At 43.1% G+C, this 17,723-nt stretch overlaps 1 protein-coding gene across 8 annotated transcripts in view; it reads right to left on the reverse strand.

Annotated features, from left to right (window-relative positions):
* The window catches only part of TM2D1 (TM2 domain containing 1), a 44,664-nt gene that overhangs the window by 25,289 nt on the left and 1,652 nt on the right, over positions 1-17,723 (reverse strand). The window contains exons 2-5 of one of the 8 annotated variants that reach the window (XM_072649690.1): positions 16,030-16,117; positions 15,419-15,591; positions 15,093-15,166; positions 1,261-1,369 (exon numbers count right to left, since the gene is read on the reverse strand). In XM_072649690.1, the coding sequence (XP_072505791.1) occupies positions 1,261-1,369; positions 15,093-15,166; positions 15,419-15,591; positions 16,030-16,080 (407 nt within the window). In that variant the 5' untranslated portion in view covers positions 16,081-16,117. Of the gene's footprint in view, positions 1-1,260; positions 1,370-15,092; positions 15,167-15,416; positions 15,592-16,025; positions 16,219-17,723 lie in introns of all 8 variants that reach the window. The other 7 variants (XM_072649693.1, XM_072649692.1, XM_072649694.1 and 4 more) reach the window with 7 other exon arrangements.

Genomic DNA, 17,723 nt, shown 5'->3' on the forward strand with positions numbered 1-17,723 from the left:
CTAGTACCCACTACTGATGAGAGAAATGCCAAGTAAAATCCAATCTAAAACGTCATCAGCATGCTTCAGTCCTGAGGAACATGTGGTCCTGGGTCCTTAAACAGAGGTTCATGAGGCAGCCATCCCAGGGGTGGGGCTAGATTCATATTCTCTATCTTTAGGAAATTTTTTCCATGGAAAAGTGTCCCAAATGCCCATCAATTAGGGAATGGCTGGACAAGTTGTGGTATAAGAATGTAATGGAATACTACTGCGCTATAAGAAATGATGAACAGGAGGACTTCAGGAAAACCTGGAAAGACTTGGATGAAATGAGTGAAGTGAGCAGAGCCAGGAGAACATTGTACACAGTAACAGCCACACTGTGCAGTGACTGACTTTGATAGACTTAATTCTTCTCAGCAATGCAAAGACTCGATGAGCCACCCAGAGCCAGAGAAAGAACTGTGGAGTCTGAACACAGATCAAAGTATACTGTCTGCTGTCTCTTTTCTGTTTTGCTTTTTCTTTCTCATGGTTTCTCCCATTCATTCTAATTCTTCTTTACAACATGACTAATGTGAAAATACGTTTAATATGAATGTATATGTAGGGCCTTTACCAGATTGCATGTCATCTTGAGGAGGGGAGGGAGGCAGAAAAAATTTAAAACTCAAAAGCTTATGGAAGTGAATGTTGAAAACTAAATTAATTTTTTTAAAGTGTCTAAAGGAACTAAACATTCAGCAATGAACTCGATGAGCAAAGAATCACTAACCTGACATTTCCACTTTTAACTGGATTCTTCAGTTCACTCACACAATTCATAAAAGGACAGTTCGTATTTCAATCACTGACGTTATTTTGTACAAAGGAATCCGGTAAAGTCCCTCAGTGCAACGTGAAAAGAAAGCACTAGATCTGGATCCCAAAGAACTGAGTTCAAATTCTGGTTCTGCCCACATGACCGTGGCCAGTTTCCTTCCCCTACTGGGCCTCACTTCCCTCATCTGTAAAATGAGAGAGTCCATCCAAGCTCTCAATCCAGGATTCCATGACCTTAAGTCACCTTGCCTCCCTGACCCTTGGGTTTCTATAATGTGAAGATGAAGGATTTGGCCCAAATGACTTTTAAGGTAACTTCCAGTGCTAAATTAATGAGCCTAAGTCCCACCAATTCTACATTTCTCCCCTAAGTTAATTCATCTTCTCCATGCAATCAAGATGTAATTATTAGTCAAATAATTTTGAAGTGAAAACTCAGGCAAATATTTTACTTACACATTACGGCAAGGTATGGTCTTGAAAAAACCAACTTCATTTCCAGTAAAATGGGTTTCATTGCCACTAAAATCCTTACAAGTTATGTTGGGTGCCGGGTAACATGATGCTGAAGAAAGAAAAAGTCAAGAAACAATTATCTTTCTACAAGCAGACAGGCATCGTGATGACATAACAATCTTATTCAAAAACCTGGAGAAGGGCAAGGACTTCCCCAAACAAGTGAAGATGTTCTTCCTGCAGATCACTAGGAATATAGTGAGTTTAGTTATGAAATGGACACTCTAAGGTATTCAAATTCACAAACATTTACCTAATACCTACTGTGTACAAGGCACTATGAGAATAAGGAATCCCCTGAAGTGGTCCCATACACTTGGATTCACACTATTTGAAATTATGATTATGTAAAATAGGGTCAGTGGTTCCAGCCCAGGGGAAATATGCAGTGTAACCCTTCCCAGGATTCATTATTCGATCTAATCTGAACCTCAGACCTCACTGTACCCCCTCCTTTAAGAAGTCTACATCCTATCAGGGCAGAGGTTCTTAATCTGCGGTGTGTGAATTTGTCAGGGGAAAAAGTTATGTTTAAATTTCACTCTAACTGGATTCCTTCATAATTTTCCATATTTTATCTAAGGCATTTAAAAATAGGATTCTGAGAAGGGGGCCATTGAGTTCATGTGACCCAAAGAAGGCTAAGAATCCATATTAGGAAAACACAAGTAAGTAAATATGTGGCCATTTGAGGTAGGAAAAGGCATTAACAAATGGAAGGCCTTAAACACATCCTGAATTGATCTGACTGTAGCTTAGGTGCATCCCCACTCAGCAGTCACATTGCTAGAATAAGATCTTTTAGAAAGGACAAAAATATATACAAGACCATTTATCAAGACCCTATTTCACATATATTGGGTCTACACTGAATTGTAACACTGGATCATAATTGTGTTTATTATAAGTCAGCCTCTTCCTATCACTCTGCTACTGTCACTGTAAGAACAGATAGAAGTCACACAGGACTGTAGCAAGTTCTATGTCTTTCTTTGCCAGCTCACTGGTGATAAGCCTCTCCCTGCTCAAAGGCTAGTCCTAGAAAGCAAATGGTCTATTGGGGCCCCAGAATCACAGAAGGGACCTCAGAGGCCAGCAAGTCCAACCATATTTTACAGATGAAGGGAGGTTACAAGGGACTTGCTGAAGGTCACAGAACCACAGATGTAGAGCTGGAAAAATCGTGGAGGCTGTAATTCAATCCCCTCATTTTAAAGAAGGAAACAAAGGTTCTCTGAGATTAGCCCAAGGTCAAAGAAACAGTAACAGAGATGAGATTCCAGCCCCAGTCTGCTGACACCAGTCGGGGGCCCTTTCTACTGCGCCACACTGTCCTTGTACTGTTGGGCTCACATCCAAAGCCTTAACAACATGACAAGCCTGGTGGACTCAAACATGACAAGGGCCACTTCTATGCTTTGACACCATTTATTAAGTACCTGCTATATACCAGGCACTGAGCGAGGCACTGGAGACACAAAGACAAAACAATCCATGTTCTCCAGGTATCTAATTCTATACCATAAAGAGGCATCAGAGGAGGATGTTATGTTTTTACCTAAGCAGAGTTTAAGTCTCATATTTTCATACTCATATTTTCAGCCCCTAGAACCTCTTTATATAAGGAGGGGTTTATTTTGGAAAATTATTCCCACCTACCTGTAATACTTTTTATACATTCTTAATCTACCTACTTTACTTCAATATTTCAGGAATCAATAAACAAATCTGGGTTTCTTCCTTAATCATGCTCTTCATATTACTCTAGACTCTGCTGACTGTCCTTCATCATTCTCATATTTTTACTGTTGTCACACAGCAACCCCTTCCCCCATCCCTTTGCTCATTTGATTTGAGTTATCTGGCTCTCACATTGTGTAATGGCAAGGGAAAGGAAGAAAAGCCCCCAACCCACAATGCCCTCTCCCGTGAGACTGACAGAAGAGGCAAGCACTTATGGTCTGCTGTTGCAGGGAATGAAAAGATCACAGCCCCATCGGCCCAGTAAAGTCTCTAGGTCTGTTACACATTCTCAGGGTGGAGCCATGGACAATGGGGAATTCTCTCTGCACCGTCAGAATGTGCTGATAGGTTTCCCTAAACTGCTTTTCTCTTTTTTGGGGATGGTTTACAGGGTAGAAGGACTAGATTCACAAACGAAAGTGATATAAGAAATACACAGCAACGACGTTCTTTAAAACTGGATTCTAGAGGTAGACAATGTAGTACGTTGTACCCTGTACACTGCAGCACAATGTCATACGGAATGCTAGGGGTGAAACCTCGGCTGTGTTTTCATTTCTCTTCTGAGGGATTCCTGATAGACACTGTAACTATACCACAGGAGTACATGGCAACAAAGTCTCAAGAACATAGTTTACGATAACTTGCAAGTCCCTTTTCTAGGTCATAACAGAGAGCTCAAAGTCCTTCAGTCAATAAACATTTACTGAATGCCTACTATGTACCAGGCACTATGCTAAGTACTGGAGATACAAAGGTAAAGGACAGCGCTTGTTCTAAAGGAGCTCACAACCTAAAGGGGAAGACAACACGTACATACATACGTACATACATACATACACACATACACACACATATATCACAATTCATATACAGGATAAATCAGAAATAAGCAGCTAACAGCCAGTCATCCTACAAAATGGAATTATTTTTCTCCAAAAGCATCCACTTGTTGGCATCCACACAAAGTCCTCACCACATGACTGCAATCTCTTCCTAGAGTCTATCACAAGTAATACTTGCAATACAAATCTCAAAGGATTTGTTCCATTTGGGGTTAGGATCCAATCCATCCTGAAGAACAGAAATTCATTCTCTCTGTGTTTCCAACAGAGAAAATTCCACCACATTTACGAGCTGGGAAGAGGGATAGCTGCAGCCTATGATTCACTGGTGGAGGCAATTCCTACCAAGGAAACTTTCTCTCCCAATGCAGTCAGCTGCTCTACAACTTCTGGTCTCAAAGAGTTGGGAGCAGTAGGACTGAGAGAGGAAGTAACTAATGGTCATATTGTGTCAAAGGCCAGGTCTCTGTCTACCACCATGCTGTCCATACTTTCTAAGATGCACCAACTAGCAGAAGAGCCCACACTTTGACAATTTAGGTTTTATTTAAATCAATATTTGTCAAGTTCCTGCTTTCTGCTCTGTGTGCTTTACCAATTAGAAAGGAGGTGACACAGTCCCACTCTCTAGGAACGCAGGAGCTCTAGAAAGGTAAGACAAATACAGCAAGTGAGATGCTACACTGGCTGATGACACAGGATCAAGGTGTCACATACCGGGTCATAACAGGTACCCGGAAGAGTTTCTACTCTGAGTGTGCCAAGGGACAAGAGTAGCGAGATGGGCAATGGCTATCATTGTGGCTAGCAGCACCGCTGCAGGGAACACTCAGATCAATAAGAACACTAATCCATTTGACTACTGACTGAACTGCCAAGTTCCATTTCGAGGATTTCACCCCAATCAATCCAACAAGTATTTATGCTCCTGGGGACACAGAGATAGACCCTGTCTTCAAGGAATTCACACTGCACTAGGGGAGAAGGCGGAAAGGAGACCCCAATCACATTCACATGTCAATACAAAGTAACATCAGAAGGGCTCGGAGAGGGCTGATAACTGGGGAGAGGCAGAGTGGGTAGGAGGAAGGTGACAGTGACTGAGGTGTGGAGGTTCGGAGGGGATTCCATTCAATCATCAATTATTTAGTGCTTGCTAATCGAAGAACTCTTCCAGTCCCTGGAAACCCACAAATGAAAGTATCTGCCTTCAAGGAGCTTATGTTCTGCTAGGGAGAAGCAACACATACACCAATAAGTCAGGACAAAATATGCATAATGTAAAGACAAAGGCCAGGAAAAGAGAGTGACAAAGCAGCGTTGACTGGGGAAATGAGGAGTCAGAGAGAAGTTGGAGAAAGTATGCATCCAAAGGAAGATTTGAAGAAACAAAGGGTATCTGTTAAAAGTCAAGAGAATGACAAAGGCAGATCAATAAGAGGGAAGATGAGCCAGGAGGGATCTGTGGGTCCATTGACAGGGGCCAGCATTCATAACCCCGTTCCACTTTCAGCTCCTCTGGACATCACCTCACATTTCTAGGCCTCTATAAAACAAGAGGGCTGGCCTAGAGGAGGTTTAAAATTCCCAACTGTGAAAAGCTTTTCTTAATTATAGTAATCAATCTGGAGGAGCCTGCAAAAGGTAAATACAGATGAAACAGAACTGTAGCTGTTTCTGGTAGACCATCTTGACTCCAGCACAGGTCTAGCCCAGGGCAACCCCCACTCAGTTATCAGAGAAGCTACTATTTGCTTGTTTCCTAACAACAACAACAACAAAAAAACTAAATAAAAATATTAAGCCAAAGAATATTGATCCTTATGGAGTCATTAATAGAAATAGAATATAGAAAAAAAATTTAATTAAAAAAAAAGCCCTGGGTCCTAGCTACGTGATCATATAAGTCTCTTTAACTTTTCAAAAGAGTAAAGAAAGCACGTTTACTTTTAAAGAATATCCTTCTCAGACCAAGCCTCTTGATTTGGGTTCAAGCACAACCATGGGCCCCTTACCTGATGTGTCGCATCGGACTTCTCAGACTCAGACTTCTGATCCGTAAAATGTGAACTAAGAGATCTGTTGAGTGACTGGTATGTCAAATTTAAATGTACTGAAGGAATATTTGTGTTCTCCATGTTATCGATCCATTCACATGCTTACACCTGGACTTATTGCTTCAGAGGTCAAATGCTGCACTAATTCAATAAACGAGGAGGGAATCAATCCATGTGGGTGCTCCTTCCAAAAGCCTGCAACCAGCACAGTTGGGTGGACAGTTTAGAGGAGTAGCTATGTTTGAAAAATCGGCTCCCAGTCAACTAACTGATGAACTTCCCCAAACTGTGCTGTGCTGACTGAGGCTCAAACCATAGCCATCATCAGTCCATGGGCTCAGACCCAAAGAGTCTCCTCTCCCACCTGGCAGACCTGGGCCAAGGCTACATCCCCCTGGCATACTCCAGGGTCCATCCACATCTCCTGAGACAGGGCAGGCTTTCCAGCTGCCTAGGAACAGATATAGGTATACCTCGTTTTATCCCACTTCACAGTTTTTGCATTTTTACCAACTGAAGGTCTGTGGCAACACTGTGTCAAGCAAGTCTATCAGTGCAATTTTTCCAACAGCATGTGCTTACATCGTGTCTGTGTCATATTTTGATAATTCTCACATTATTTCAAACATCTTCATTATCATTATATCTGTTATCTGTGACCAGTGATCTTTGATGTTACTATTTTAATTGTTCTGAGACCCCTTATAAAATGGCCATATAAGATGAACTTAATTGATATATGGTGGGTGTGTTCTGACTGCTCCACTGATCAGCAATCCCCTTCTCCCTCCCTGTCTTCAGACCTCCCTATTCTCTGAGACACAAAAATACTGAAATTGGGCAAATTAGTAACCCTCAATGACCTCTAAGTGTTCAAGTGAAAGAATCCAAAAAAAAAAGAGTCCACTCATGTGGCAAACTTCATTGTTGCCTTATTTTAAGGAATTGCCACAGCCATCTCAATTTTCAGTAGCCACCTCCCTGATCTGTCAGCATCCACCAACACTGAGGTAATACCCTCCACCAGCAAAAAAAAAAGATTACAATTTGCTGAAAGCTCAGATGATAGTTAGCAACATTTTTAAATTAAAGTATGTGCATTGCTTTCCTAGACATAATACTACTGCACTTATTAGACTACAGTATAGTATAACTTGTACATGCACTGGGAAACAGAAAATACAGACATGTGACTTGTTTTACTGCAATAGTATGGAGCCAAATCCACTACATCTCTGAGGTATGACTGTATGATGAAAGATTTAAGTATATTTGTATCAAAGACGAAATAAATGAAAGGCGTTTTTCTCTTAGACCTCTAAGCTTGTGCTAAGAAAGGAGCCTGAGCTCAGCATCAACAAGTTCTGGATTTAAGCCTCCTCTAACCTGGAGTTCAGCTGTGTGCTACCAGGTAAAGTCATTTCACTTTTATTTCCCTCAGCTTTCGCCATCTCTAAAAGGGAAGCAGTTGGTGAAATCTGCAACCCAACACCTGACAAAGAAGAGGAAGAGTCAAGGTTCTCTCTTTCCTCTCTGGGTTGTTATGATTCCTTTCTCTCCAGGGTCTCTGATCTTTCTAACCACTTTTTCTTAGTGTTCTTTAGGGCCTCTTCATCCATCTCATTCACTCACCCTGGGTGTCCCCTTAGAATCTACCCTGGGCCACTCTCTTCTCTCTTCCCCTGTAACACACAGTGACCTCATCAACTCCCATGGGTTCTGTTATCTCTCCACAGACCATGCCTAGATCTATATATCCATCCCCAGCCTCTCCTGAGCTCCAGTCCCATGTCACCAACTTTCTTTGGGACATCTAAAACTCAGTATTTACAAAACAGAATTTATCATCTTTCCCTCAAAAACCCTTCTCTCTTCCCAAATGCGCTATGATGGTAGAGGACACTACCATCCTCTTGCCTCTCACTCATCCCATAGATGAAATCTATTGCCAAATCTTTTCATGGAATAATGCTTAATTACTGAATAGATAAAAAAATGAGAGTCATTGTAGCGTGTTTCAAATGAACAGAAAGAAGCAAAGGAAACACATATAAGCAGGACAGGACACAGAATGTATAATTCTGAAAAGAAACGCAAGCTGTATTTTAGAGAGAAGCTGGGTTTCATATGTAATCCCCTTTTTTTCTTCTGTGTATACAGAAATATTTGTGTCTATATTAATGTTTGCCAAGTTAATAAAAAAATTATTTTTAAAAGTACTAAGACTACATTGATAGACTATAGGATAAAATACAACAGATACAACAGCTGCAAAAAGCTTTAAAAATAACACCACATTCAATAACTCCCTTTTGTCTATAATGGGATTTCACCACCTTTCCATACGGCATTAGGCCATTCCCATAAACCATTAGGAAATGATTCATCTGGTGGGAATTAGAAACAAATGGAAATGGGCCCTAAGATGTCAGCTGACATGTTGGGGATAACGGGAAAGGGCCCTAAGGTGGCAGATGACATGTTGGGGATAACGGGAATGGGCCCTAAGATGTCAGCTGACATGTTGGGGATAACGGGAAAGGGCCCTAAGGTGTCAGCTAACATGTTGGGGATAATGGGAATGGGCCCTAAGGTGGCAGATGACATGTTGGGGATAATGAGAATGGGCCCCAAGATGTCAGCTGATGTGTTGGGGATCCCTTCTCGTACAGAGGGAGAATGACAAGACAACCCTCAGGATGACCTTGATCAGGATCGAGCCTGGTCTCGATCTGTAAAGACGCAGAGACTAGACTCTAACAGCCCCTACACAAATGCAAGGAAGGTCTGGTTTCCATTTAGGACTATTTTGCTGCATTTTATTTTTCAACATCCAAAATTTCTAGTGAAAACAAAAACTGGAGCCAAATCAAGTTCAAGAACCTGACCATTTTTTAATGAGCTCTTCTACTAAAGGTTGCTTCTTCACCTATAAGACAAGAAGGGTGGATGAGATTGTCTGGTCCCTGCCAGATCTGAAATTCTATGGTTCTATGACTTGCCCACAGAGGACAGCATGCTCTAGAAGCTGGCACCTAGTAGTCCTCAAGAGAAGCCAAAGGGCTTAAGGGGCAGACTCAGAGGATTCCAATCAGTTCTTATTTATAGGTCCAGGAGTACCTTGGAGGCAGATACATTCCTAAATGGTCAGTGTTGAGCATTTACACCTCAGAAATGGTGATCACAAACACAACAAGGCTGATTGGTTTTGTTTTGTTGATTATCTAGACTTAAAAGTGTTCATGATGCAGATCAAGCTTAAACATGTGTGTGCAGATTCGCAGGACGAGCTGCTCCCCAGTGTCTGAGCTCAGCAGGAGGTCAGACTGGTGACCTGGCGACTGTGTAACAATCATAGTACTAACTAACAATGACTGGCATTTCTACGGTGCTCTAAGACTTGCAGAGTGCTTGGAGCTTTACATACCCCTGTACCCTTGTGTGTTTCTAAACACAGGCCCTGTCCCCATCACCTCAATCTTTAAGGGACTCATACAAACTGATACTGCAGCTTACAGCCTTGTTCTTAGAATTCTCAACTGGCTTTTTTTCCGACAGATGCAGACAGCAATGTACATACCCGCTGGGGGAGATAGGAGGGGAGGGAGGAAGCAAGCAGAGAACTTGAGAGTTCACCAACGGATCCTTTGTACATCTGAATTTTAAGGCTGTGGGGCAGAACTCTCTAAACCTATCATCCAGAACTTCCAAAAAATACGTACCTATCTTTCTAATTCAATAGATAGTAATGAAGATGACAGTGTGAGATGATCTGGGAGGAGAGTGTCAAAGACAGTGAAGAAAATATCTTTATTTGAACTGAAAGAGATGGAGGAAAACATTCATGATCAATTTCCTATAACTAATAACTAAAATTTAATAGTAAGCAATAACTAAATTTTGTCAGTGTATGTCTTCATATTATTTTCATTTAAAAGAGATCTCATTTTAGGGGTTGAGTCTATATTCGTCTGAACCATCAGGTCCTCCAGTGGTGCCCAGGTGCTGTCTAGACCACTTACTTCACAGAGTGCTAAGAACACAGCAGTAACTCAAAAAATACTTACAAAATAAATGAATCAAAAACATAAATAAAAGATCAGAAAATCTCCATGTATTTATGAAGCACCTACAGGGCACCCTATGATAACAGCAAGCACTAGCACAGGTACTGAAGATGCAAATGCAAAGACTAAAACTAAAGAACACATCTACATTACGAGTGATACTGGCTGCTTCTAATGTCACCACGTTTTACTTGATTTTGCAACAGTGACCTACCCAAAGAGCCCATGATTTTAAAAGTTCTTTTTCTCCTTGGATCCTTTGGAGTCATTCTGCTTTGAAACAAAGTAGAAAGTTAATTCTTCCCCAAAACAGCAACAAAATAATTCTCTACTGCTTCACACATAATTTCTGGAAGTTGGGATCATGCCCTTGGACGGTACCCTCTGGTCTCACTCGCTGCCTGGGAGCATCTATTACCTCCTTCACTTAGGGTTCGTCTCGAGCAGTCTTTAACCACCAACAATGACCATTCTCCACGTTTTTTCTTACAGAGTCTCCCTCTTACAGTGCGGCTTGGTAAACCCTCTCCTCTGGTAGTATTTTCCTGATCAGACTGAAAAGCTTCCCCCTCCCTCATTTCCTGATTATCTGCATGTATTCAGTCATGAAACAATATTAATTGTTCTTGAAAGATTACCCATAGGGCTCAGTTTGTAGACAGAGCCATACATTTGCTTCAGCTCCTATCAAGCCATTCACAAGCGACAGCCCAGTGCAGGTCAACAAGGTGGCTCGACGGCCTGGTGCCCAGGCTGGCCTCCCTGCACTTTCTGGCTTTCCACAAGCCCCTTCAGGCCTTGGGGCCTTCCCTCATCTGTCAGGCTGTGGGTCTCACTCGGCCGAATTCTACCATGGGCTCCAGCCAGCACGGCTGAATACTCAGCGTCCTTGGGGAACGGAACAATGGTTTTGTTGGCCTAGGATACAACAAGCAAGGGGACTGTCGCAATCAACCCCACAGCTGGGATATTCTTTACAGATCTAAATGCACAGCCTCACAAACAAAGCTGGAAGGGGCTTTGGCAGCTGCCTCCATCCAGGAATGCCAGCCCTTCACAGAAGAGGAGACTGGCCCAGATAGGCAAAGTCAATTAGTCAGTCAACAAACATTTATTGCTGGCCTCCAATGTGCCAGGGACCATGCTAAGCTGGGGACTCAAGGAAAGGCAGAAGTGATCTGCCCTGAGTCACCCAGATGGCTGGTGCTGGGATTTGAACCTGGGCCCTCTGACTCCAAACCAGGAACACTGAGGATAATGGAGGAGCTAGGTGTATGGATATGTATGTGTGCAAGAGCAACAGTCCCAAGTAGCTACCAGCTTTTAACCCCAATACTCTTCTTCTCCTCAGGAAACAAATAGAGGAACACCAGTCTAGAGAGAATCTGCATGCCAGAGGACCCCAAGAAATGGCAAGAGCAAGGTGGTATAAGCTTGCAACAGTGGACACCCAACAAACATGTGGACGGAGCACCAGAAGGGGGAGCGGTTACTTAGCGGAGGAGATGAGCGGTCAACAGGACAGCCAAGGATGACACAATAAAAGGGCTTCCAGGGGGTTGAGCGGATTCTTTTTGTTGGCCAGGCATGAAAGGCCTAGGTAACTGGGCTCCAGCCCTTCCCAGCCTGCATCCACAAACCTCAATATTCCATCTCCAACCTCCAAGCCTTTGGGAAGATTGTCCTCCAGACCTGCCATAAACTCCCCCTCCTTGCTCAACATCTGTCAGAAGCCTTTTCTTCCTTCTAGGCTCAGCTCAAGAGCCAACCTTCCCCTCCCCACTTTAGGCTTTCACTCCACTCACACACGTGTTTCCAGCACCCTCTAGTCATTTCCTCTACCTCAATCGTGCTCTAAACTGAATTTGTTTTGGTCACGTAAGCTCTGAAGGGCAAGGGTACATGCCACCCTTCAGTCCTACATCCCCGGCACCTGCTGCAATTCTTTTCAAGTGATAGAGACAATAATATTTATGGAATTTAATCAAATTTATGGCAAGGGGCCACAACTGCACTGGATTAAGCAGGTCTCCATGGGTTATGTTCTGCACTGCTGGAGGCCAGACGAATGGGAACATAGATGCCCTTGAGGATTAATGCCCACGGAGGCAGCAGCATCACTGGAGGGGACAACCATAGGTAAACTGGAGCATGCTGACTGTTTCTGATTAATAATTTTCAGGGTTCTTTTACATGGTTAGCTCCCACAAAGCACAAAAAAGACTCACTTGCTATATATTTTTAGTCAAGTAACATACAGACACAGTAAATATACTCGCTGCTATTTGGACTCCTCGTCTCCAGCATCCTCCTTCCCCGTTTAGTGTGGATTCGAATTCAGGCCTTTCTGTCTCCAGGACAAGCACTCTAACTGACTTCAGAACCTAGCTGCCTGTTAAATTCAGGACTTTCAGAGACAAACCCCAAATTCTGCAAGCAACAAGGAGGAAGAACCTTAAATATAAAGAAAATGAAATTCAAGTAACATAACTATTCTACACCCACCAGAAACTGGAAAGGAATAGAAGCATGTTCCAAAGGAGCTCCAGAGGCAAAGCAGGGTGACAGACATACCCTACAAACTTGAACATGATCATCAAGGAAAAAAGATCAACATTCAGCAAAACAGAAGCAGCTGAAGCCCTCTAACCCACCACAGCCCCCAAATAAAAGAAACAAAAATGACAGGAGTTTTACAAATATCCCAGTAAAAAAGGAAAAGTACAATGAAAGAAATTATCCCATGAAAACAGGGTAAAACTAGTAAGGTAAAGACCGACCTGATTTCTTTCTAAAAGCACTAAAGGAGAAAAGGGTGAAAGTAGAGTTTAAATGATAGAACTAAAGGTACACAAGAGAGCTAAAACACCATAGAATAACCCTCCCAACACTTAAGAATTTTCTGTTTAGTTTTGTTTTAGCTTTCTGTGTTTGAGGGACAATACAGAATGAGAGAGCACATGAAAGAGGAAAGGGGAGGATGAGAATGGGAAGGTGGGACTGCACCTGGATCAAGTCAATGGTAAACAATGAAGGAAAAATAACTCTGGGAACAGATCAGGAAAAACAGCGCCTACAGAAGAAAGGAGGAGGTGACAAAGGTAAAGGGAAAAAGGGGTGGAGTTAAAATGGGGAAGCAGGTGAGAGGGAAATCTCAATTCAGGGATGGAAAGGGATCCCGTTGAAGTACACTCCTGTAGGGCATACAGATGTTAAGAGATGAAAAATGGAAGCCTTACAGTGGGCATAATTTGCAGGAATTTGGTGCTTCGAGAAACCACCCTTTGAGAAGGTGTGGTGCCTCAGTATCCTGCCTCCAAAGAAACAAGATGAGAGCTCCTAATGGTAACTGACATTCAGAAGGATGAGGGGCTTAGATCAGAGAGATTTCATGGCCACTGGGCAAAGAAAATATCACAAAGGCCGGGGACAGTTATTCGCTACAGTCAGACACACAGGAAAATCTCTCCCAGGAGGCAGCATTCTACTATTTCCTAGAGCAACTGATAGTTCTAAGAGTGAGGCACAAGGCAAAAAAGGGCAAAGAAATTGTTTAGAAGATGTATCAAAGTACTGGAGAAGCTTTAATTCCAAGAAGAACAGAGACTAAAGAGGAAATAAATATAAGGAGCATGAGTCAAAGAATAAAAGTCTAGAATAAAAAGGGAAGAGAACAAGGGAAGTCTTTTGAGAAAAAAAGTGCTGAAAATGAAAAAAAAAAAAACAACTAAAAAGCAAGAGGAGCTGAAGGGGCCAAAGCCAGGATGAGACTTAACCAAGATGGAAAAGAACTGGGTAACTAGATAAGAGAAATAAAGAAATCTGGTGTCAAATCCATGCTCTGCTCCGCACAACCAGCCTGACTCCTGCAGGTCTCAGTTTATGCACCTGTAAAATGAGAGGGCTGAAGCCTTCCAGCTCCAATACCATCTCCTCCTGGAAGCTATCCCCGACCCCACAGAGCTTACGCTGACTCAACCTCTCATGCACAAAACACTCCACGCTGTCTTAGTTGTCACTCTTTCAAGTTTTAAATTCAATGACAGATGTATTTCTAATAGGATACAAGCACATACATACTCAGAAAATGAGATAAAACAAACCAAAAAAGGGTACAGTGTTAGTGTCCCTAAATACCTAACCCATAACTTAATGCAAGATAAAATAACAATTGTGAGTACGGTAGCGTGTAGATCTAACAGCCTTGCACAATTTTTAGATTTCTCCCTTGCTATCTATTACCAGGATCTGCAGAAAGGAGCGTAATAAATGTTTGCAAAAGTGAATTTACAGGTACAAAGGTAAACATGGATCTAACCTTTGGCACAATTAATGAAATTCATAACTATGATTTTATTTCTTAAATTTTATTGGCTCATTCACATCCACCGGTGTTGAGTGAATTAATCATGTATAGGTACTTCTATACTAAACCTACAGTTTAACTACATTAAGGACATAGCAAAACGAAGTTTCTTTCGTTATTCCACTCAGAGCCAAAATAAACAGGCTCAAGAAAAGAGAATTAACATAGGCATAATCTATTTTATTAATCAAGAAAAATCATTTTGATGTAACTTGCAAATAATGGACCACACTACGACACTGTTGGATAAATTCAGAGATCATCTAGTCTGAAACAAAAATCCCATCCACCACCTCTCCTAGGAGCAACCACTCAGCCACTAACCTCTACTAAAAAAGGCCCTCATGGGCAGCCTATTCCCCTCTGGGATAGCTCAAAAGTTGGTGCTTTTACCTTATATTGAACTATCTCCTTGTAACTTCCACCCAGTGGGCCAAACTCTGACCTCCAGTTAAGAACCAGCCCAATCTCTCCTCCACACGACAATGCCTCACATACTTGAACACTAAGATCAGGTCCCCATTAAGTCTTCTCTTGCTCAAGCTAAATTTGCCTGGATCTCTGAACTGAACCTCACAAGGCATGGTTTATAGTTCCCTCATCATCCTGGTGACCCCTCTGAATGGGTACGGTTTTTTAAAATTTTCTTTTTAATTCTTCATTTCCTTGATAATATGTTTTCTGGGCATCTTACCATGAGCTGTGTAATTAGTACAGTTAACAGGTTCTTGAGTGGCCTCATTTATTTCAGGATCTTTACATATATATGTTAGAAGAGTTAAGGAAAACTTTGAATTGCATTTTAACATAAAGTACTGTCACAGTAATAATAAATTTCTAATATGATAGAAGCATACACACACTGAAAAAATGAAAGAAAACAAAACCAAAAAACACAAGCACAAACATCACTGTTAGCATCCCTAAATACCTACCCCTTAACTTAATGCAAGATAAAATAAGGGTAATCATGAGACAGTGCAAAAATCTACCAGCAAAAACCTGAGTTTCAGGATACAGAATATTAAACTCCTGAGTTTTTTCTTCTTTATTATTATTTTCTTCTTGATTCTTTTTGGGTGGGGGGTGAGGGAGAAGAGAAAACTTGGTGTGACAGGACTCCTGGCCGTGAACGGCACGCCACCCAGGCCCACCGTCAGAAGGTTGCGAATCTCTTGGAGTTCATTCATCTGCTTTGGTAGCAATGCCAGAGACTTGCTAGGTCCTTTCCCCACACGGAAACAAAGACTCTTAGCTCTGCTCTCAAGACTCCAGAAAGCACTCCTCCTTGCCTTCCACCCTCTTTTCTGTAGCAGCTTCCCAAAGGGATGGCCCCTGGCCAGCTCAAAGACCTGATTCCCAGCCCGGACAAATGAGAAAATGGGACTCTGTGCAGTGGTGATCTGGGTACGCACTGCAGCCCCTGCTAGAATACAAGCTTCTGGAGGGCAGCACCATTTCTCAGGCAGCCTTTTATCCCTCCATGTGTGATTCTGTAATCAAGTGACTGTGAGAGCTTAAACCCAATTCAACTTAACAAGAATTTTCAAAGGCCCAAGATGTGGAAAGGGGAAGATACAGAGTTTTGTTAAGAAGACCACCCCAGCCCAGTGTGGGCGAAGGATACGTACACACAGAGAATCCCATCCTTCATTCGTTGAGGCCCTCTCTGCACAGTCCATCCTTCTCAGGTAGCGGCCTGGTGCTCACATGACAGACCTAATCAACAGGGCAGTCCCCTAATCAGATCTTTTCCTAAAACCCGCTGGCGCTTGGCCTTGCCTTTGAAAACCCAGTGTCACCTCTGCACAGCAACAAGGCTTAAAGGGAAGAGGGCACAGACAGACTAAGAATTCTATCACTCAATAGCTCTGGCAGCACTGAAGACAAAAGCTTAAGGCACATGGATTTTGGCAGCGCGGGCTTCGTAAATGTTTGTGGAATTTAGCTGAAGGAGAGGGACAGCTCGAGGGAAGCTCAAAGCGCTGAGAACCAGAAAGATGGAAAGAGACACAGAACTGCTGCAGGGCCACAGACTGGAGCTGAAAGGGGCCGCAGAGATGCCACGGCACCAGCCTCTGGCATCACCCAGGAACAAGCGTGGGCTGAGGAAGGATGAGTGACCCGCCCATCTCCCTACACAAGTGGTGAGGACAGGAGCAGGGCCTCCCCGGGGTGCTGGGAGAACAGAAGGTCTGGTTGCAGAATCGTTACGGTCCTTTTCAGCTCTAAGTCTAAGGGTGTTAGAAGCTCCCTCCCAGCTTGGACATTCTATGACCCAAGATTCCTCTCCGCTCTAACACTCTGTGTTCTAAGCTCCCTCCCAGCTCAGACATTCTGTGTTCTAAGTTTCCCCCTAGTTCAGACATTCTATGTCCCAGGGTCCCTCCCAGCTCAGACATTCTGTGTTCTAAAGTCTCTCCCAGCTCAGACATTCTGTGCTCTAATGTCAATTCCAGGTCTGACATTCTACATCCTAAGGCTGCTTGCAGCTCTGACATTCTCCATCCTAAGGACATTCCTAGCTCAGCCATCCTATGTCCTAAGGTCCCTCCCAGTTCAGACATTCTATAGCCCAGGGTCACTCCCAGACCTGACATTCTATGTCCTAAAGTCCTTCCCAGCTGAGACATTCTACATCCTAAGGTCCCTCCCACCCCCAACATCCTGTGTCCTAAGATGGCCCCTAAATGAGACATTCTAAGTCCAAAAGTCACCCCCAACTCTGACATCCTACGTCCTAAGGTCACTCCCAGCTGGGACATTCTATGTTCTAAGGTCATTCCCAACTGGGACATTCTGCATCCTAGGGTCCCCAGTTCTGGCATCCTGGATCCCAAGGTCCCTGCCATCTTGGGCAGCCTCCGTCCCAAGACTCCTTCCAGCTCTGACATTCTGTTTCCGAAGGTGGCTCCCAGCTCAGACATCCTATGTCCTAAGGTTGCTCCCAACTCTGACACCCTGTGAGCTAAGGTCACTTCCAGCTCCGACATTCTATGCTCTAAGGTTACTTCTAGCTCTGACATTCTATGCTCTAAGGTCACTTCCAGCTCTGACATTCTGTGTCCCAAGGCCCCTCCCAGCTCAGACATTCTGTGTTCTAATGACCCTCCCAGGTCAGACATTCTATGTCCTAAGTTTGATCCTAGCTCAGATATTCTGTGTTCTAAGCTTGCTCCCAGCTCAGACATTCTATGCTCTAGGGTCTCTCCCAGCTCTGACATTCTATGTTCTAAGACCCCTCCCAGCTCTGACATTCTCTGTTCTAGAGTCCCTCCCAGTCCCGACAGTCTATGTCCTAAGGTTGCTCCCAGCTCTAACATTT

The sequence above is a fragment of the Notamacropus eugenii genome, chromosome 2, assembly GCF_028372415.1.
Source record: "Notamacropus eugenii isolate mMacEug1 chromosome 2, mMacEug1.pri_v2, whole genome shotgun sequence".
NCBI lineage: Eukaryota > Metazoa > Chordata > Mammalia > Diprotodontia > Macropodidae > Notamacropus > Notamacropus eugenii.